Here is a 16,103-nt window from a genome sequence, read left to right on the forward strand (position 1 = left end):
TAAATTTCACATCGAGCCTCGCCAACTTCTCTCTCCCCGTCTAACAACTCTCTGCTGGAGGTTCGCTGCCAGTCACCTGTGTATGTGTGTGTGTGTGTGTGTGTGTGTGTGTGTGTGTGTGTGTGTGTGTGTGTGTGTGTGTGTGTGTGTGTGTGTGTGTTTTCACTGCTGATTGGCTAACGTGTGATGTGTGATGTGCTCTCTGGTGGTTTCACACACAGATCTACAGAGATGCTCTGGAGATGAACTCTGAAAACACAGCAGCCACTCACATGTAAGTAAACATTAATTTATATGATTTCAAGGTATAAAATACATCACACATACAGGAGGACAAGAGACAAAACAGTTATAAATGTTAACGCTGTAGTGATACCATAGAAGAGTGAAAAGTAAACATATTTCAGGTCAGTAATACTTTGACTTTATCCACATGAAATGTGATTAATTCTCCTTGCATATGATTTTCAGAGCCTCTGTCATTTAATACTTAGGTCAGGATTCTAACCTTTCTTTCAGCATCCTGGCTCTATAGCATTCTGTTTCTCAGAGCTTCAATTCATCTCAAAATTCTGATATTTTTCATGGAATTTTGAAAATTGACAGAATTTCTCAAAACCCAACTTCAAAGACTTCATCTCCTATCTTAGGACTTCAAATCAGCGCTCTGAGGGAAAAAAAGAAAAACAAATCCTTAGTCAGCCATAAACCTTGACTTTAAACTAATGTCCTTTTTTCTTTGAATTCTGAGAAAGGGGATCACAATTTTGACTTGGATTCTCAGAAGGTATTCTGAGAGTAATCTGAATTTTGCCCAATTTTTCTGAAAGTTCTTACACAAATCTGAGACTAACTAGTTTTGGCTTTAACATTGAAAAGTTTTAAGATTATATATCTGAATTTAATTCATGTGAGATTCTGAAAAGGAATCTCAAAAAGGAGCCAAAATTAAAAATTTTGTCCTCAAATGAATATTAAAAAGTCATGAATCCCTGATTAGTCCAAATTCCAAAAAAATAACTTTAAATTTTGACTTCGGTCTAAAAAAGGTCTCAATTCTGAATGAGTTTTGAGTCAAAAATCGAGCCGACTTAGAATTCTTAGAATGGAGTCATACAAAGCCAAAAAGCCAAAAAAGTCTTTAAACAAAAACAAAAAAAAGCATGCGCTTCTTCTACAGTGCTCAGCAGAAAAGATAATGCAGACAAGGGGGAAAAAAAAAAGCGAAAAAAAAAAAAAGCATGCGCTTCTTCTGGCTCTAGATGGCAAGTTTGATTGGTGGCCAATCAAATGTGAGGCACTTTATCACTCTTTCCAAGATCTTTCCTTTGCTTGTGTTGTACATTGCTTTCAACAAAAGCCTCTGTAAAATGAAACTGCAGAACTGTAGATTGTTTGGGCCACTTCTCTGAATTATGACCATAGAAATCTGAGAATAAAAAACAGATTATGCTTTTAATCTCGGAACTCTTTGAAGTAATAATTTTTGGAAAAAGTCAGGACTCAGAGAAAAAGGTAAAATTCTGGATAATCTCAGAACACCGTGAAATAAGTCTGAAATTCTCAGAGAATTTTAGACTAAATTCATACTTTTGCAGAGTTTCATGGGGGTCAAAATGCAGAGAAAGAAATTTAAAGTATCTTTAAAAAAAAAAAAAAAAAATTGTGATTCTGACGTTCTTTATGGCAGTGTATTGCATTCACTTAGAAAATAAATACAAAAAAAACTCCTGTTTTTACAACATAACTATCACATAAAAACAGGTTTTTATTTATTTTTGACTTTCCTGTTCTTAGGTGATACTGTTTCATAAAAACAGGATTTCCCATGATTCTCCACTGCATGACTTGTTGCTGCATGTTTTTGTAGCTAACCAGTGGGGCTGGGTCAATACAGGTGAGGTTGGCTCTTTAATGTGTTTTAGTAAACAGTTACAAGTTTCTCAATTGAGATGACGATTGAAGATTTTCAGGAATTCCTTTACTTTTCAGATTTAAAATTTAAAATATTAACCAAAATCAATTAAAAAAACTGTTTTTATGAGATAGTTATGTTGTTTTGGGTGAATGTAATACACTATTGTAATTCTTAGACGTCTATAGAAAAGAAAAAAAAGCTGAACTCTGGCTTAAAATCAGATATTTTTTCTTCTTTTGGTTCCTGAAGAGTTGCTCTGAAGCGCTATGATGCACGTTGCTTCGAAGGAAATGTTGACTCAACCTGACTTTTGGTTGTTCTTGAAAAAAGACTGAGGAGCGGGGGCATGAAGGAAAAGTCAAAGCTGACCTTTTTTTAACTTGGACATAAACACTTACACTCAGCTTTGTCACATGCTGTGGAGTGAAATACTGTAACTCGTGTTTTAATGCAGTAAAACTAATCCGCACATGTTTGCCGAGTCATGTTAGAACACTGATAGCATTTTTTCATCCGTACAATAAATATGAAGCTACAGCCACCAGCCTGTTAGCTTAGCTTAGCTTAGCTTAGCATAAGGGCTGGAAAAAGAGGAAGACAGCTGGATGGAGAACAGGCCCTTCAAGTTGAAACCCTTTAAAAGACGGTGTCCTCCTCTGCTCCCCCGTACCAAGGGGTGAGTCTCACCAAGGGAGGTCTGGGATTATAAACCTGCGGCTCTGGTAAGAGCTCCAGAGAATCCAGGGAGCTCAGAGACCCTGTGGGAGACCCTGACCCCTCATAAACGAAGGTTCTCAGACAGTCAAACGGAGGAACATGAGGATCCTCGTCGGCTTCAGCCAGCCTGTCGAGGATGAACTGCCTGAAGACCTCGTCCTCCGGCCCGATGAGGTGCGACTCTCTGAGGGACATTCGGATACTGGCTCTGACATCCTCCCTCCTCAGCCGCCTCTCTTTCCTCTTGGGGTGTCGGCGCAGCGGGACGACGGGCTGGCAGAAGCTTAAGTCTCCTCCTCCTCCTCCTTTTTCTCCGTAATACAGCACCTTCTGCGACACCGTCTCGGGCAGCTCCAGCTCCTTCACCTCCACCTCCAGGCCCTCCTGCTGCTTGCGCCTGTGTCTCCTCAGCACCAGCATTAGAACTGACAGCACTGCAGACACAACACAGCGGGGGATCATTACAGTTAAACACCAGGGCGTGAGCTTTGTAGGGAGAAAGGCGGCGTGAAGAATAACGGCAGGAAAAAAGAATGAAGTAACTCATGGATGTAAAACAGAAAATGCACGTTAATTAGGCTGTGAATTATTTCTTTAATTTCAGCTCACACACACACAAAGTTCATCCTGAATGCTGAAAGAGAGCTCCTGATTGTTTCCACAGGCTTTTGTGCTCATCCGCCACAATGTTAGCATAGCAGGTAGCGCCATTAATCTTTCATGTGATGGGCACAGGGAGGACACAAAGCAGCCGAGGTCATAATAAAGCTCTTCACTATGCAAACCCATCAGCGTCCCAGGGTGGCATTGCTACTGATGTATTGCAACCAATACGCTCATTACCCGACATCATCGCTCTGCAAGCTTTCAGCATTTTCAAAGTGTGTGTTAAAGGCACACCGGTGAGTTTTTAAAAGGGAAATCAAACCAAAGTGCAGATTTGTTAATGAAAAATCCTGCTGTTTAAGCACACGTTATCATACTTGCCAAAAAAAGATGTGAAGGAGGAACTGCTTTAGCTCAACAGATCCCCTGAAAAAAAAATAAAAGTGATTCGTTCACAACATGTCAGCAAGATTGGCATTGTTTCACAGCCTCTCTAGCTTCCAATTTGTAGCAGAAATAAATTTGGAAAATCAGACAGAGGTTCACCCAAGGCGTGAGTGTAGAGGTGAGTCCTCCTCGCTGTGTTATTATTCAAACTGATTAGAGTTTTCCATCTCCGTAAATTCTCAGCCTACATCACGAGGGAAGCTACTTCTGAAGCCATAGAGCAAAAAACAATCAGCTCTCTAGTACTCTTCAAGCTGCCTGTGTAAACAAAACACGCTAAATCTGCAACATGCCTCTGAGAGGGAGTAATCGTGTTTAACCAGACGCCTGCCTTGTCAATCTCTCTGAGAACTCTCAGCACAAGAAAGGGAAGAAAAACTCAGCAAGAGAAAGATCTTTGGTGTGTTATTGACACATGAAAGACGTGAAGACATATTTCTTCAGAAAGAGAAGCTCCAGATGATTTTCTGTTGATTTATTTCAGAGTGTGGATTTAAATCAAGTCTTTCAAAAACCCTCAGTGCGTCTGCCTCTTACTGAGAGGTTAATTCTCATCTTGTGGAGTGTTGAGGAGTCTGATTTTTAAAAAATACAAAAACAAAAACCACAATCATTTCATTACCTCCACCAAGGAGGTTATGTTTTTGGGAGAGTGTGTCTGTGAAAAACATAACAAACAGATCTTGATGAAATTTTCAGAAAATGTTCAAAATGAGATAAAGAAGAAGTGATTAAATTTTGGAGATGATCCAGATCACCTTCTGGATCCAAGACTTTGTTAAAGGATTCTTTATCATCGTGAGATAGGGCTGTTTTCACCATATGTGTATATAACTCCACCATAAATGGTCGGATTGCTTTGTAAAACAATACAAGACAAGGTCACCATAATTTCTGACAGATGTAAAAGTACAATCCAGATCCTGGCAATATTCTGGATACTAAGAGCGCGGTCACACTGGCCATCCAAATCGTGCCGTGCCTAAGCACGATTGCGCCCCTGCAGCGCTGTTCCCCAGCTGGAGAGTACGGTCGGCGGTCACACTACCCCTATATAAACCAGACCGCGCGGGTATCGGACACGCGCACAGCCCACCTTCGTCATTGTGAAGCATCTGTTTACATGAAGTACGATCTCATCAGAGTCAGTACAATGAGACACAGAGAGCACTGCTACAACTTAAGAGACTTTAGGACTTATATTAAGTCATTTTCGCCCGACACAGCCCTCTAGCAGCCCTCTAACACCCCCGCTTTGTTTAAAATGATTGTTGACAGATGCACTCACGGTGATTATACGTAATGGATCGCACGCGCTGTCCGCATGCTTGTGCTTGTGCATGAAGTAAACCGTGCCGAAGCCCACAGTGCCGAAGCCCACCTCTTCGAAGCGTGCCGAAGCACGGAAGGGAATCGTGCTTGAGCACGGCACAGTTGCTGTCACACTGGCCATTCCAAACGTGCTTTACGGCTGAAGCGTGCTTAGGCACGGCACGGTTGGCCAGTGTGACTGCGTCCTAAGATCCAGAATATGAAATATGTACTGGGTCATCATCAATTATTGTACAACCCTGCAACTAACACCAAACTGTAGCAGACAGTCTGCTGAAAGGGAGTATAACATTAAAGTAGGACTAAAGTGTTGGTGATAATCACAATATGCTTGATGGAGGAAAAATGAAGTTCTGACTTTTTTTGTGAATTTGTAAGGAAAAAAAAGCAAAGTTATCTCAGACCTCTTACTTTTTTCTCAAAATTCTGATCTGTTAGGGATCTCAAAAGAAGTCAAATACTTTTTTTCTGTAACTTAAATAAGAATATTGGAATTTCGAGTTCATGTCAAAAATCCTGACTGTGATCCTAATTCAGAGGATTTTTTTTTTTTATAGAAGACAAAGTTTTGAGAGTCTGGCACCGAAAACAGCAAATTCTGGTTGTCGTCCCAGAACTTGGCAGGAATAAAATTGTCTTTCATCTCAAAATTCTATGATGTAAGTTATTTTTGTGAAACATAAAAAAGAAAGAAAGAAGGAAAAAAAAAAAAATGGAGCTCCTGGTATCGGATGCACAAAACATACTGGCATTCATATGATTCATCACACAGAGATCACCGTAATAACTATGATGGCGTAAAATTGTGGCCAAACTCGGCAGAGAAAAGGATTTGGTGAAAAAGAAAATGTTGTAAACAGTGTAAACAAATTCTTTTGCCCTAGTTTAGTGTGGTAGATGTGCATACATCGCCCCTTGCAGTTTCAGGACGACATTTTGTATTTGCCCTCCAAAGGCTTTCACTTGTATGCTAACAAGGTAATGCTAAATCCAGACAGAAGGATTAAGGCCCTGTTTATATGACAGCGTTTCATCTGAAAATGCCAAAACACAGTGAAAAAAATCTGCATTTGCACAGAAACACTGAAAGACTGAAACGCTGTAGTGAGCATGCCAGGCCTATAGTCGGCGCTATAACTGTCTTGTCCAGAGGACACTTTTGGGAGATCTCCACCGAAGTAGAGTTTGGCGGATCATCTGGTGTATTGGTGAAATCTAAGTGCAGAAGTGGAGCAATAGATGCACATTTTGTTGAAAGACAGTCAGCACAAAACGAAAAAGACAAAGCACAAAACTGTAGTGTGCGACGATCGTAACAACGGTGCGAAGTCGAGTGTGATATCAGCGTTTCTGCTGAAAACGCCGGCTTACTGTTTACAGGGCTACAGTGTCAGCAGTGTTTCAGAAAAATCTCACTCTGGAGGTCGTTTTCAAAAGTTTGCATTTCGGTCGGCTGGAACGCCATTTCTGTGTAAATGCGAGGCTGAAACGCGACAAAACTTTTGAGTTTCACCCTAAAACTGTTGCCGTGTAAACGGCTCCTAGATCGTAATCAAAGTAACTTCTTTTTAAAGTGTCTCTTGTTTTTTTTAAGGACTGAAACAAAAGTTTTTTTCCAACCTTTTTCAAAAACTAAAACTTAAACTTCTACAAAACTTTAGCTCGCTAAATTCACCAGCTTTTACCCTCAGCTGCTGTAGCAAATCCTCAAAGAGTTCAGAAGCAAGAGCAACACTTTTGGAACGATAGATCCAGTCTCTAATGCAGTTAATCAAGCGGCAACCTCCGGTCTAGGAATATGAGACAATGGGGAAGTGCTAAAATCTGCTGTGTCTCGAGTGTCCACTTGAGGCTGGCTCCAGAAGTACCAGAAGTCAGATACAAAAAAGCAGTTTTCAAAGCAGAATGAAGTGAATTTTTTTCTAACTCTGCCGTTCAGAAGATATTGAGATCACGAGCTCGCCCAATCAGAGGCATAGCTCAGGTCACATGACCGACAGGTGCACTATAGCAGTACACAAATTCCTTGCCACTACCAATATGGCAGCAATAGCCGATATGCTTCATTTTCTGTTTCAGAAACAGACGGGTGATGTCAGAGAGACTACGTCCATGTTTTTATACAGTCTATGATTTTAATGAAGAAAATTAAAATGTTGTGGAAAAAATATAAATACGACTTAGGAAAACTTTGGAAAATTATTAAGCCAGGAAAAAAAAAAACTCATAAAAGATTTTTATAGAAGATCTTGCTGTTACTGCTGCACTTGCCTGAATTATTCACTGATGTATTCAAACATAACTTTATCTTTGTGACATTGTTAACAACATTTTTCAGTTTAGGAAATCCATTTATACATAATTCACTAAATGAACCGATCCTACAGCTTTAGTTCATTTCCTAAGTTTTAAGAATCTTAATGATGACGGATGGCTCTAAAACTTGCAAGAGACAAATCTCCAGAGGAAGAAGGCTTTATTCCCTCTGTGATACATTTAACTTCCAGAACAGACTGATAAAGTGGACTGCAGTGGGAGTGGGAATACAGAATAAGAAAACGCTTTCTTACCTGTGAGTGTGACCAAGCAGACCAGAAGCCCCAACAAGGTCTGCAGACTGACCCCCATCGACAGCGCGAGGGCCTCCACCCCTCCTGTGGGACAGTGACCGGCCGGCTGGCAGCTGCACACACTGACGGTTAAAGTCGTTGTACTGGAGAGGGCGGGGGAGCCACTGTCAGTCACCACGACGGGCAGGAGGTACTGGGTTCGATCCTTGCGGGTGAACGTGCTCCTGCGTGCCACGATGGCGCCTGTGTTGTCTAAAAACATAGTGAGAAATAGTGAGTAAAGTTGGAATACAAAGTAAGGCGACACATTTAATGTGGTTTGGAAGATAATCCACACTTTCTGAAAGTTGCAAACACCTTGTCAAATCTGATTTCTATGAGCATTAATGTAAGTTGACTAACTGTCTCTGTTCAGGGTCAGAAGACTTCCTCAGTGCATTTAGCAACTTTTTAGGACTCCAATAAGCCTCTCAGCGTATGCAAATGTGATCTAACAAATGTGTTTCTTCTTGATTCATTATTCATTACCTGCTTGCTGACTGGACGGTTGTGCCTGCGTGGCTAACCACCCATTCACTGCACAGGCATACATTTCATTCTAACTTATTGGACACATTCAAACATCCCTCTGCTCCACACTTTAACAACACTGTTCGATTTTTACTGCCCATTTTCATTATACGCTGGGAAAAAAGGGGGTTGACTGATCACTGACTACAAGGCAAACACACTTTCAATTTACTCACTCTACAGGCTGTCGGCCACAAAAAATACAACCCATCGAGAGTTTTTTGTGTTAGAAAATGTGGCGAAAACAACACTCAGGGATGCAAAGTGTTTGAAATAGAGACTCTTTGAAAGAATGCAAAATAGCAGCTTGTACAGGTTGTGGTTTGGCAGAAACTCGTTATTCCAGCCACCAAATGGTGTTCTTCAAATGGTTTCATCTGTTTTTAGTTATTTTTCTACCAGAAGTTAAAGAGGGGGTGTTTTTACTGTCCCTCTGGTTCCCCTGTTGTAGCTTTACATGATTTACAGCCAAAATAATCCCAAATATTTCTTCACCAATGTTTTAGAAAACCCTCATTTCAGCCTCTGTCTGAAACTCATAATTTTGCTGCTGTCACTTTAAGGCTCCACATTCCAAAACCCCCATTCCCTCTCATTGGCCAGCATTTTGGAGGGTACATCCATCAGCCCACAAAGATTTACCAGAGCTTGTAGTTTTTGCAACTTTTTTCTTTCTTTTTGCCATATTGCAATATTACACAAGTGTTTTGACTTTGTTTTCAATATTCTATTTTTAATCTTTAATGTTTATACATATATATATATATATATATATATATATATATATATATATATATATATATATATTAGGCCTTTTACTTACTTCAAAACATCTCCCGAAGTTACAATTTGTTGCTTTTTTTATTTGGGCTTTTTTTTTTTTCACCCAATCATTATGTAATAGCTCATTTTGTTTTTTCATTTTCCATATGTGCAAAATAAATAAATAAATAAATGAATAAATAATATAATCATAATATAATAATCATAATATAATAATAATAATAATAATAATAATAATAATAATAATAATAATAATAAATATATAATAATAATAATAATAATAATAATAATAATAATAATAATAATAATAAATATATAATAAATACGTAAATAAATAATAATAAATAGAAAAATAAATAAATAAAAAGATTGAGCCCTCCCAAGGCTGAACACGGCACAAACTCCCCTTATCTACGAGCTTTAGACAACCCCTGGTGTTTGAGGCCTATTTCTCCAATGAACCCATTAAAAAATCCTTATGTTATGACCTCATCGTTTCAGCAAGTCTTGTGAAAAACTTGTTAAGATCTTATGGCATTTATAGAATGGACCATTTTGATCAATTTACAGATGGATTCAGGGACTTCTACAACCTATGAATATGTAGAGTTTTGAAAATCTGCACATTTAGTCTGAATATCCAGCATTGTTACTTTAAATCCATGTTAAAAATAATGGAAAGCAGAATACCACCTCTTTAAATTTTAAATGAATCTGGGGCAGAACTTCCACAAAAATCATGGATGGCTGTAAACTGAAAACTTCAGGGGTATCAGATGCACCACATAATTTAATTGACTGAAACCTTGATTATCTCTGATGGTGAAATTGGGATTGATGTGTTTTTCAGGGACCATGGAGAAGTAGAAGTGGTGCCCCTCCACAGGGTCATCTGGATCGACCGCATTCAGCAGCTGAATGAGCTGAAACACAAAGAGAGCTTTTCAATGAGAAATATGAGCAACACTGGTGTCACATACACAAACAGATTTTCCTAGGAAGTCTACTGAATCACATGCGGCCTTGGTATTTCCTTTCTTAGAAATGTGGAGCATCTCATTCAGCTGCTGACAGTGTTATGGTATAGCTCAGTGTTCAATAGTCAAATGGTTCTTTGTGAGTCCTTCAGCATTTCTGAGCATAATGGTAGAACTGTTTTTATACAATATGACGTAACACACTGTCAATATTCATTAAGTATGTCATTGCCACTTTTTTATGCCCTAAATCATGAACATCAGTGCATCATAATATGCATACTTCTCCCGCCTGTGTTCCCTCGCAGATATATGGCTGGTAATCTCTCGCAAGCCTTGGCACATTGTCGTTTATGTCCAGCACTTTGATGAACACCACCACAGAGGAGGATAAATGGTTCTGCGCTGCAGTAGTGAAGATAGACATTTGCAGGAGTCCACTGGGTGCATGTATCATAAACGCTTTGTAAAAGCTTTGACAAAATAACACTTAAGACTGATAAATGTTTCTCCTTCTCAACACAAGACTGTGGGGTAAAGATGAAAAAGGACGAATACATCACTGCTTTTTTTAAACCAAGATGTGTACTAGACTGAAAAGCTGAAAAAGATCCTTTTGTGGAAATTTAAAGGCTTAAATTTCACCAAACTAAGATATTATTTCATCATTAGTACATCAAAAGTCCTCCCTGATGAGAAGTGTTTTGTTTTGTTGGTATTCATGTTTAATTCTGCTTTAACTGGAAATTATTTAACACTTTTAATTCACCAAAAATAATTGAATATTACTTAAATGCTTAAACCATGGTCCAAAGTTTGATGAAACTTTCCAAAGTTTATCTTATGTTATCTTATCTTATCTTATCTTATCTTATCTTACTTTTGTCTAACTTTGGCTAATGCTAATCCTTACTGCTAGTTAGCTAACCAACCATCTTAATTTGTTTATCAATCAAAGCTAACTTTTTTTCCCTCTTCTTTTTTATAAACTTAGCATTTCATACTGTTTGTTTTCTAAATTTAGATATTAACACACACATTTTCTTTATGGTAAATCAGTGAACTGCCATTAGCTAGCTATTAATTAAATGAATAACAATAAAAAAAGAGGTCAGTATTGCTTGAATATTTCAACACTTACATTTCCTAAAGCTGGACATTTGTTTTCACATACTGATAAATTTGGCGAACTGTGTTCAACAGCTAATCCTAACTGCTTAAAAAATATCATTACCTTAATACTCCCAAATAATCTGTTTTTATCTGTCCATTCATGACTCTTTGTAGTGTCTGCTTTCTATATTTGAATTCCGTTTTTAGCACTTTGTACATTGTTAATTGATAAAATACTTGAAGCTAGCTATTCTTACCTATATTCGTAATTATTTTTGCTAGCATAGCTCACTGTTAGCTTTCAGTTAGTTTTCAGTTATGTTTTATTGAGCCATTAAGTATCTTTTCTTAACTATACTGTATAAACAACTAACCAGGTAACCAACTAACATTTAGCTAGCATTTTCAACTGTGATTTAGTACTTTCCACTGACTATTTCACAAGTTTAAGCTAACATTTGTCATATATGTTAAATACTCCAGGCAATAACTTATACAGTATTATTATTATTTTAAGTTTGTCCATAACTTTAGCCATTACTATTAGATAGCAAATCTAGCTAGCTCCAAACATAAATGCTAATTCATGTTTTCTCTTCTCACTTTGCTGTATTCTTTAAACTAAGTACTGTTTTCCCCCCATATCTTAGCCTGACAGTAAATAATTGTTCATTTTCTTGCAAATAAAACTAATTTCTCATAACTGTTTGCATCTTTTTAACTTACTCAATAATGTGTTTATGTCATAATTTCAAGTATTTTCCCAATATCTTTGTGCAAATTTAAAACAGTTTAAACCGTTCCAGTGTGGCTAAAAGTTAGCTAATTACCTTTCTACTTGCTTGCAATTAGTTTTCCTAGACTTTTGATTTCAATAGTGCTACATCCGACTTAGTAAATGTTTTTAAATAAAACTTTGGTGTCTTTATATTTCTTTTGTTAAATAAGAAGGTGACTGCACAGACTCTCGATGTGACATGAGTCATCTACAGAGGTGAGTCACGGCTCAGCTGTAGAAAGATTTGGCATCAACACTTTGCAGTGAATCTATCCTAGACAGATTTTATGGCTTTGTAAGTATGGTGAGCAAAAAAAAAAAAAAAAAAAAAAGCTGCTGTAGAAGACATGAAATTGTCCTTACTTGTTTCTTTGGCTTCAACAGTCACATTGTGCCAATTTGAAGTCTCTCGGTCCAAAGCTTTAGCGACAGTTATGGTGCCATTGTTTGGGTCTATTTTGAAAGCTTTTGTTGAATCACTCCTTTTGTCAATTGAATATCTGGAAGAAGAAAAAAATCATGGAAGGAAACACACATTTAGCAGGCAAGGTTGTTTTCTGGGCACACAAAACATTGCGATACCACAGGGAGATTAATTAGGCAAAGAGCTGAATTCTTTAATCTGATGACTGATACGTGACAATGAGAGAACACACACAAGCAAAAGTGACAGAGCAACATCGAACTGCAGAAAACAGATGGTGGAAGCAAAATTTTGTGTATTTCTTTTCAGCTATATTTATTGGTTCTGCTTAGCTCAAGTCTTTTGCTAGTGTTCATATTGCGCAACATTTTTATAGAACTGTTACAGAATAATGTAAACAAAGTAAAGAGAGAACCTTGGTTCAGATGTCTCAGATGTAAATATTAGCAGTCTTTTCATTTTGTGCACATCTTCTAGTGTTTCTGTCACGGTGACAGCCTGGAGATATTTTCCAAAAACTGCCAGAGAAGCTTGAACATGCAGGGCAGTCAGGAGCTCATTTCAAATATTAATAAGTAAACATTAGCCTGTCTACAGTTTTTATACATATTCCTGTATTTGTGTTGTACTGAAAGCCTGCATAGTTTCCAGAAACTGCCAGAGAATCTTGTTCAAATAGAAAAAAGAAAAAAAAAAACTTGGTCAAAAATTTTTTGAAAGAAAAATGATTTATTTATACATTGTTTAAATAAGTTCCTCTGTCTTTGTTATGCCTGAAGTATGCATATTAAAAAATGCCAGAGAAGCTTTTGTATGTAGAATATAAAATAAACTCAATTGTCACGTTCTGGAAGAAGATATTTGTCAGTTTACAAGATTTTAATATATGGTCCGGGGTTTGTGGTCTCCTTAAGGGCCTTTTTATATTTTCCAGAAAGTGCCAGAGAATCTTGTGTAGGAAAGAGAAACTTGACTTCAGTGCTCTAGAATTCAAATTATGTCCATCTCTAGATTTTTTTTTTTTTTTTTCAAAAAACCATGTTCCTGTGTTTGTGTCCTGCTTGAAGCCTGTTTGTATTTTCCGAAAAACTTAAAAATTGGTCTGTTTAAACACATTCTTCTGTTTTTGTTACACCTTAATCCTGCATACATTTTAAAAAAATGCCAGAGAATCTTATATGCATCAAAAATTAGAGAATTTAGGTCAAATATTTCAGAAGGCATTATCAGTATGTTAAAAAAATATATGTACAGGTGTTCTAGTGTTGGGTTCTGCTCTTAAAGTGTGCAAAAGTTTCCCAAAAATTGCCAGAGAATCTTGTTGTAAACGCTAAATCGATTTACGTCATTAGCCTAATAACATAACTGCCTAGGTCACATATTATAAACAATTAAATATTTATTTTGTGAGCTTTAGAACATGATCGCTGGAGACAAAGAAATGTTAATAAAATAAATTAGTAAATAATAATACTATAGAAAATATGACAATAATTTAAAAAATGATTTTAAAAATAATTTAAAAAAACAAGACTTAGGCAAAAATGCTATTATGCTAATATTTCTAGCCTTAAACTGCCAGAGAAACATGCTAAAGAAGGAAAAGTCTGTCTATCTCTTCTATGTATGTGTTGTGCATAAAGCCTGCATGTATTGTTCAAATACTGCCAGAGAATCTTGTGCATGCAGAAAAGAAGAAGACCATAGTTAACTGTCTAAGCAATCAATCATAGTAAGCTACATATTATTATTATTTTTTATCTTCTTTAACATGTTCCAGTGTTTTTGTCTTGATTGAGGCCTTTACAGATTTTAAAACTGTCAGAGAATCTTGTACATATACTAAAGAAGGAAACTTGGGTCAAATGTGTGAGAAGAAAAAAAAGTCAGTAAACTTTATTCCTACATACTTCCTGTATGCAAGAAACTCTTATGGAAAATGGTAAATGGACTTGTATGGCATTTTTCTAGTTTTTCTGACCACTCAAACCACTGCCCTAAATTGCCAGAGAAACTTGTACACTTTGGGAAATAGAGAAATTTGGGTCAAACTAAGTGAAGTGAACAAAATAAGTCTGCCTTCACATTCTTGTTTACTTTTTGCTGTGTATACTACCATAGATACTTGTTCACAGAGAAAAACCTTGGGTCAAACATTTTTGAAGTTAACAATAGTGGTCTAAATGTTCTTTTTATTTATTTATTTATTTATTTATTTATTTATTTTGGTAAATGTTCCTGTGCTCAAGGCCTGCATTTTGATGTTGAATTTTACTTGACTAAACCCGATTTTTTTTTTTCGCCAATACAAAAAGCAGGACCAGTTGTTAAATAAATATATTCACTTGTTGGTTAACATACCCCTTACAGCATTTTACCCTTCATTGATATAAGTGGTTATCACGACTGCTCAAATTATATCACAGAATGAATCATCCTGAGCCACTTTGCTGATAACAACATGAATAAGCTAATCTGACCTAAGCAAACTTAATCATATTTAGTAGAGCTGTGGAAACCCCTGTAATGTCAGCCTGAATTTATTAATCAATGAGACACTGTCACCAAAGGGACAGTAATAGACGCCAGGCTGAGGATGATATGCAGCACCTGCCACTCTTAAGCTGTGTTGAGATTGACTGCAGGCACCAGTACTGCTGCTGTCTCCTCTGCAACGTGCCCCACTTGCAAATGACTGCAAATCTCAATTCCATATGCCACCTTGTATGGTGCTTTATTACATTCCCACGTCCTAGCCACGCCGCTTTGTGATAATACCACAGCAATAGATAGAAAAGCCTGTGAGGTATGAGGGAAAAAAATGGTCATGATTTATTCAGCAGGGCTCATTTCCTACTAAAGTAATATGAGATAAATATGACCATGTACAGGGTATCCAGAGATCAAGGGTAAAAATGGATGCACCGGGCCAGTAACACTATTTGAAATGGAATGATTTTTCACCCCGTGGAGGAAGCTGTCTAGGGCAGGTTGTCTGGGGACGTTACCCCCACCACCACTAACACCAAGGCATCTACCTTATCATTATCATACTGGCAGTTGGTTGGCAGATGCCATTCCTCCTGGTTCAGACGTTTCACATTACCTGATGGGATTGTTGACTGTGTCAGTGTCTCGAGCACTAACACTGCCAACCTGAGTTCCCACAGCGGCATTTTCAGGAACTTTCCACTCATACAGCGGAGACAGGAAGACGGGCGGCTCGTCCACGTCCTCCACTATGATCTTGAGCGTCGTCCTGTCAGTGAACTCATCCAGAGTCAGAAACCTGGTGTCCACGTGATCGTTTACCGCCTCTGCCGCCATGACGAACCTCCTTTTAGTTTCATAGTCCAGTGCCTGTGGAGGGAAGAAATATCTTTTAAAGTGTCACAATAAAGTTGCTCTTAAAGCAGAAACTCCTGCTGATTATCACTAGGCGTGCCGAAAGAGCTGCAGCTTTCCAAATACGTTTTGCCAACTCATACTTGAGACACTTTATTATTCTGTTGGGAACAGGATGCCACCCAGGCTGGATGTTAAAATTGTTTAGTCAATGTCAATAAGCTACCAGCTGTGAGCACGTACTTAAATAATGCTGTGGTTTCAATAAACATTATGATGCTCGTAATAAGGAAACAGCATGCAAAACATTACTGCACTCTCAAAATGATTCAGAGACAGAATCAATATTGTTTTTTTTTTTTTTCATTATAGAGGCATCTGAATTTAAATCTCTGGAGCTTTAGTGGAGAAGTATAAACCTGCTGTATGAAAGAGGGAAAAATAGAAATACAAGACAGAGAAGACAACAAGAGTGATTTAACAATCCTGTCTGAGTTGACTCAGTGAATAGAAAGTTTTATAG

The 16,103-nt window shown here is 37.6% G+C and overlaps 1 protein-coding gene across 1 annotated transcript in view; it reads right to left on the reverse strand.

Annotated features, from left to right (window-relative positions):
- Nucleotides 1-318: 318 nt before the first annotated feature.
- The window catches only part of cdh19 (cadherin 19, type 2), a 40,690-nt gene continuing 24,905 nt past the window's right edge, over nucleotides 319-16,103 (reverse strand). Inside the window, exons 7-12 of the mRNA XM_074693733.1 lie at nucleotides 15,342-15,595; nucleotides 12,175-12,311; nucleotides 10,204-10,325; nucleotides 9,749-9,866; nucleotides 7,591-7,842; nucleotides 319-3,069 (exon numbers count right to left, since the gene is read on the reverse strand). Of these exons, the coding sequence (XP_074549834.1) occupies nucleotides 2,555-3,069; nucleotides 7,591-7,842; nucleotides 9,749-9,866; nucleotides 10,204-10,325; nucleotides 12,175-12,311; nucleotides 15,342-15,595 (1,398 nt within the window). The 3' untranslated portion in view covers nucleotides 319-2,554. The remainder of the gene's footprint in view (nucleotides 3,070-7,590; nucleotides 7,843-9,748; nucleotides 9,867-10,203; nucleotides 10,326-12,174; nucleotides 12,312-15,341; nucleotides 15,596-16,103) is intronic.

The sequence above is a fragment of the Halichoeres trimaculatus genome, unplaced genomic scaffold (genome assembly GCF_033239565.1).
Source record: "Halichoeres trimaculatus isolate MK-OKI-2021-1 unplaced genomic scaffold, fHalTri1.1 fHalTri1_scaffold_18, whole genome shotgun sequence".
NCBI lineage: Eukaryota > Metazoa > Chordata > Actinopteri > Labriformes > Labridae > Halichoeres > Halichoeres trimaculatus.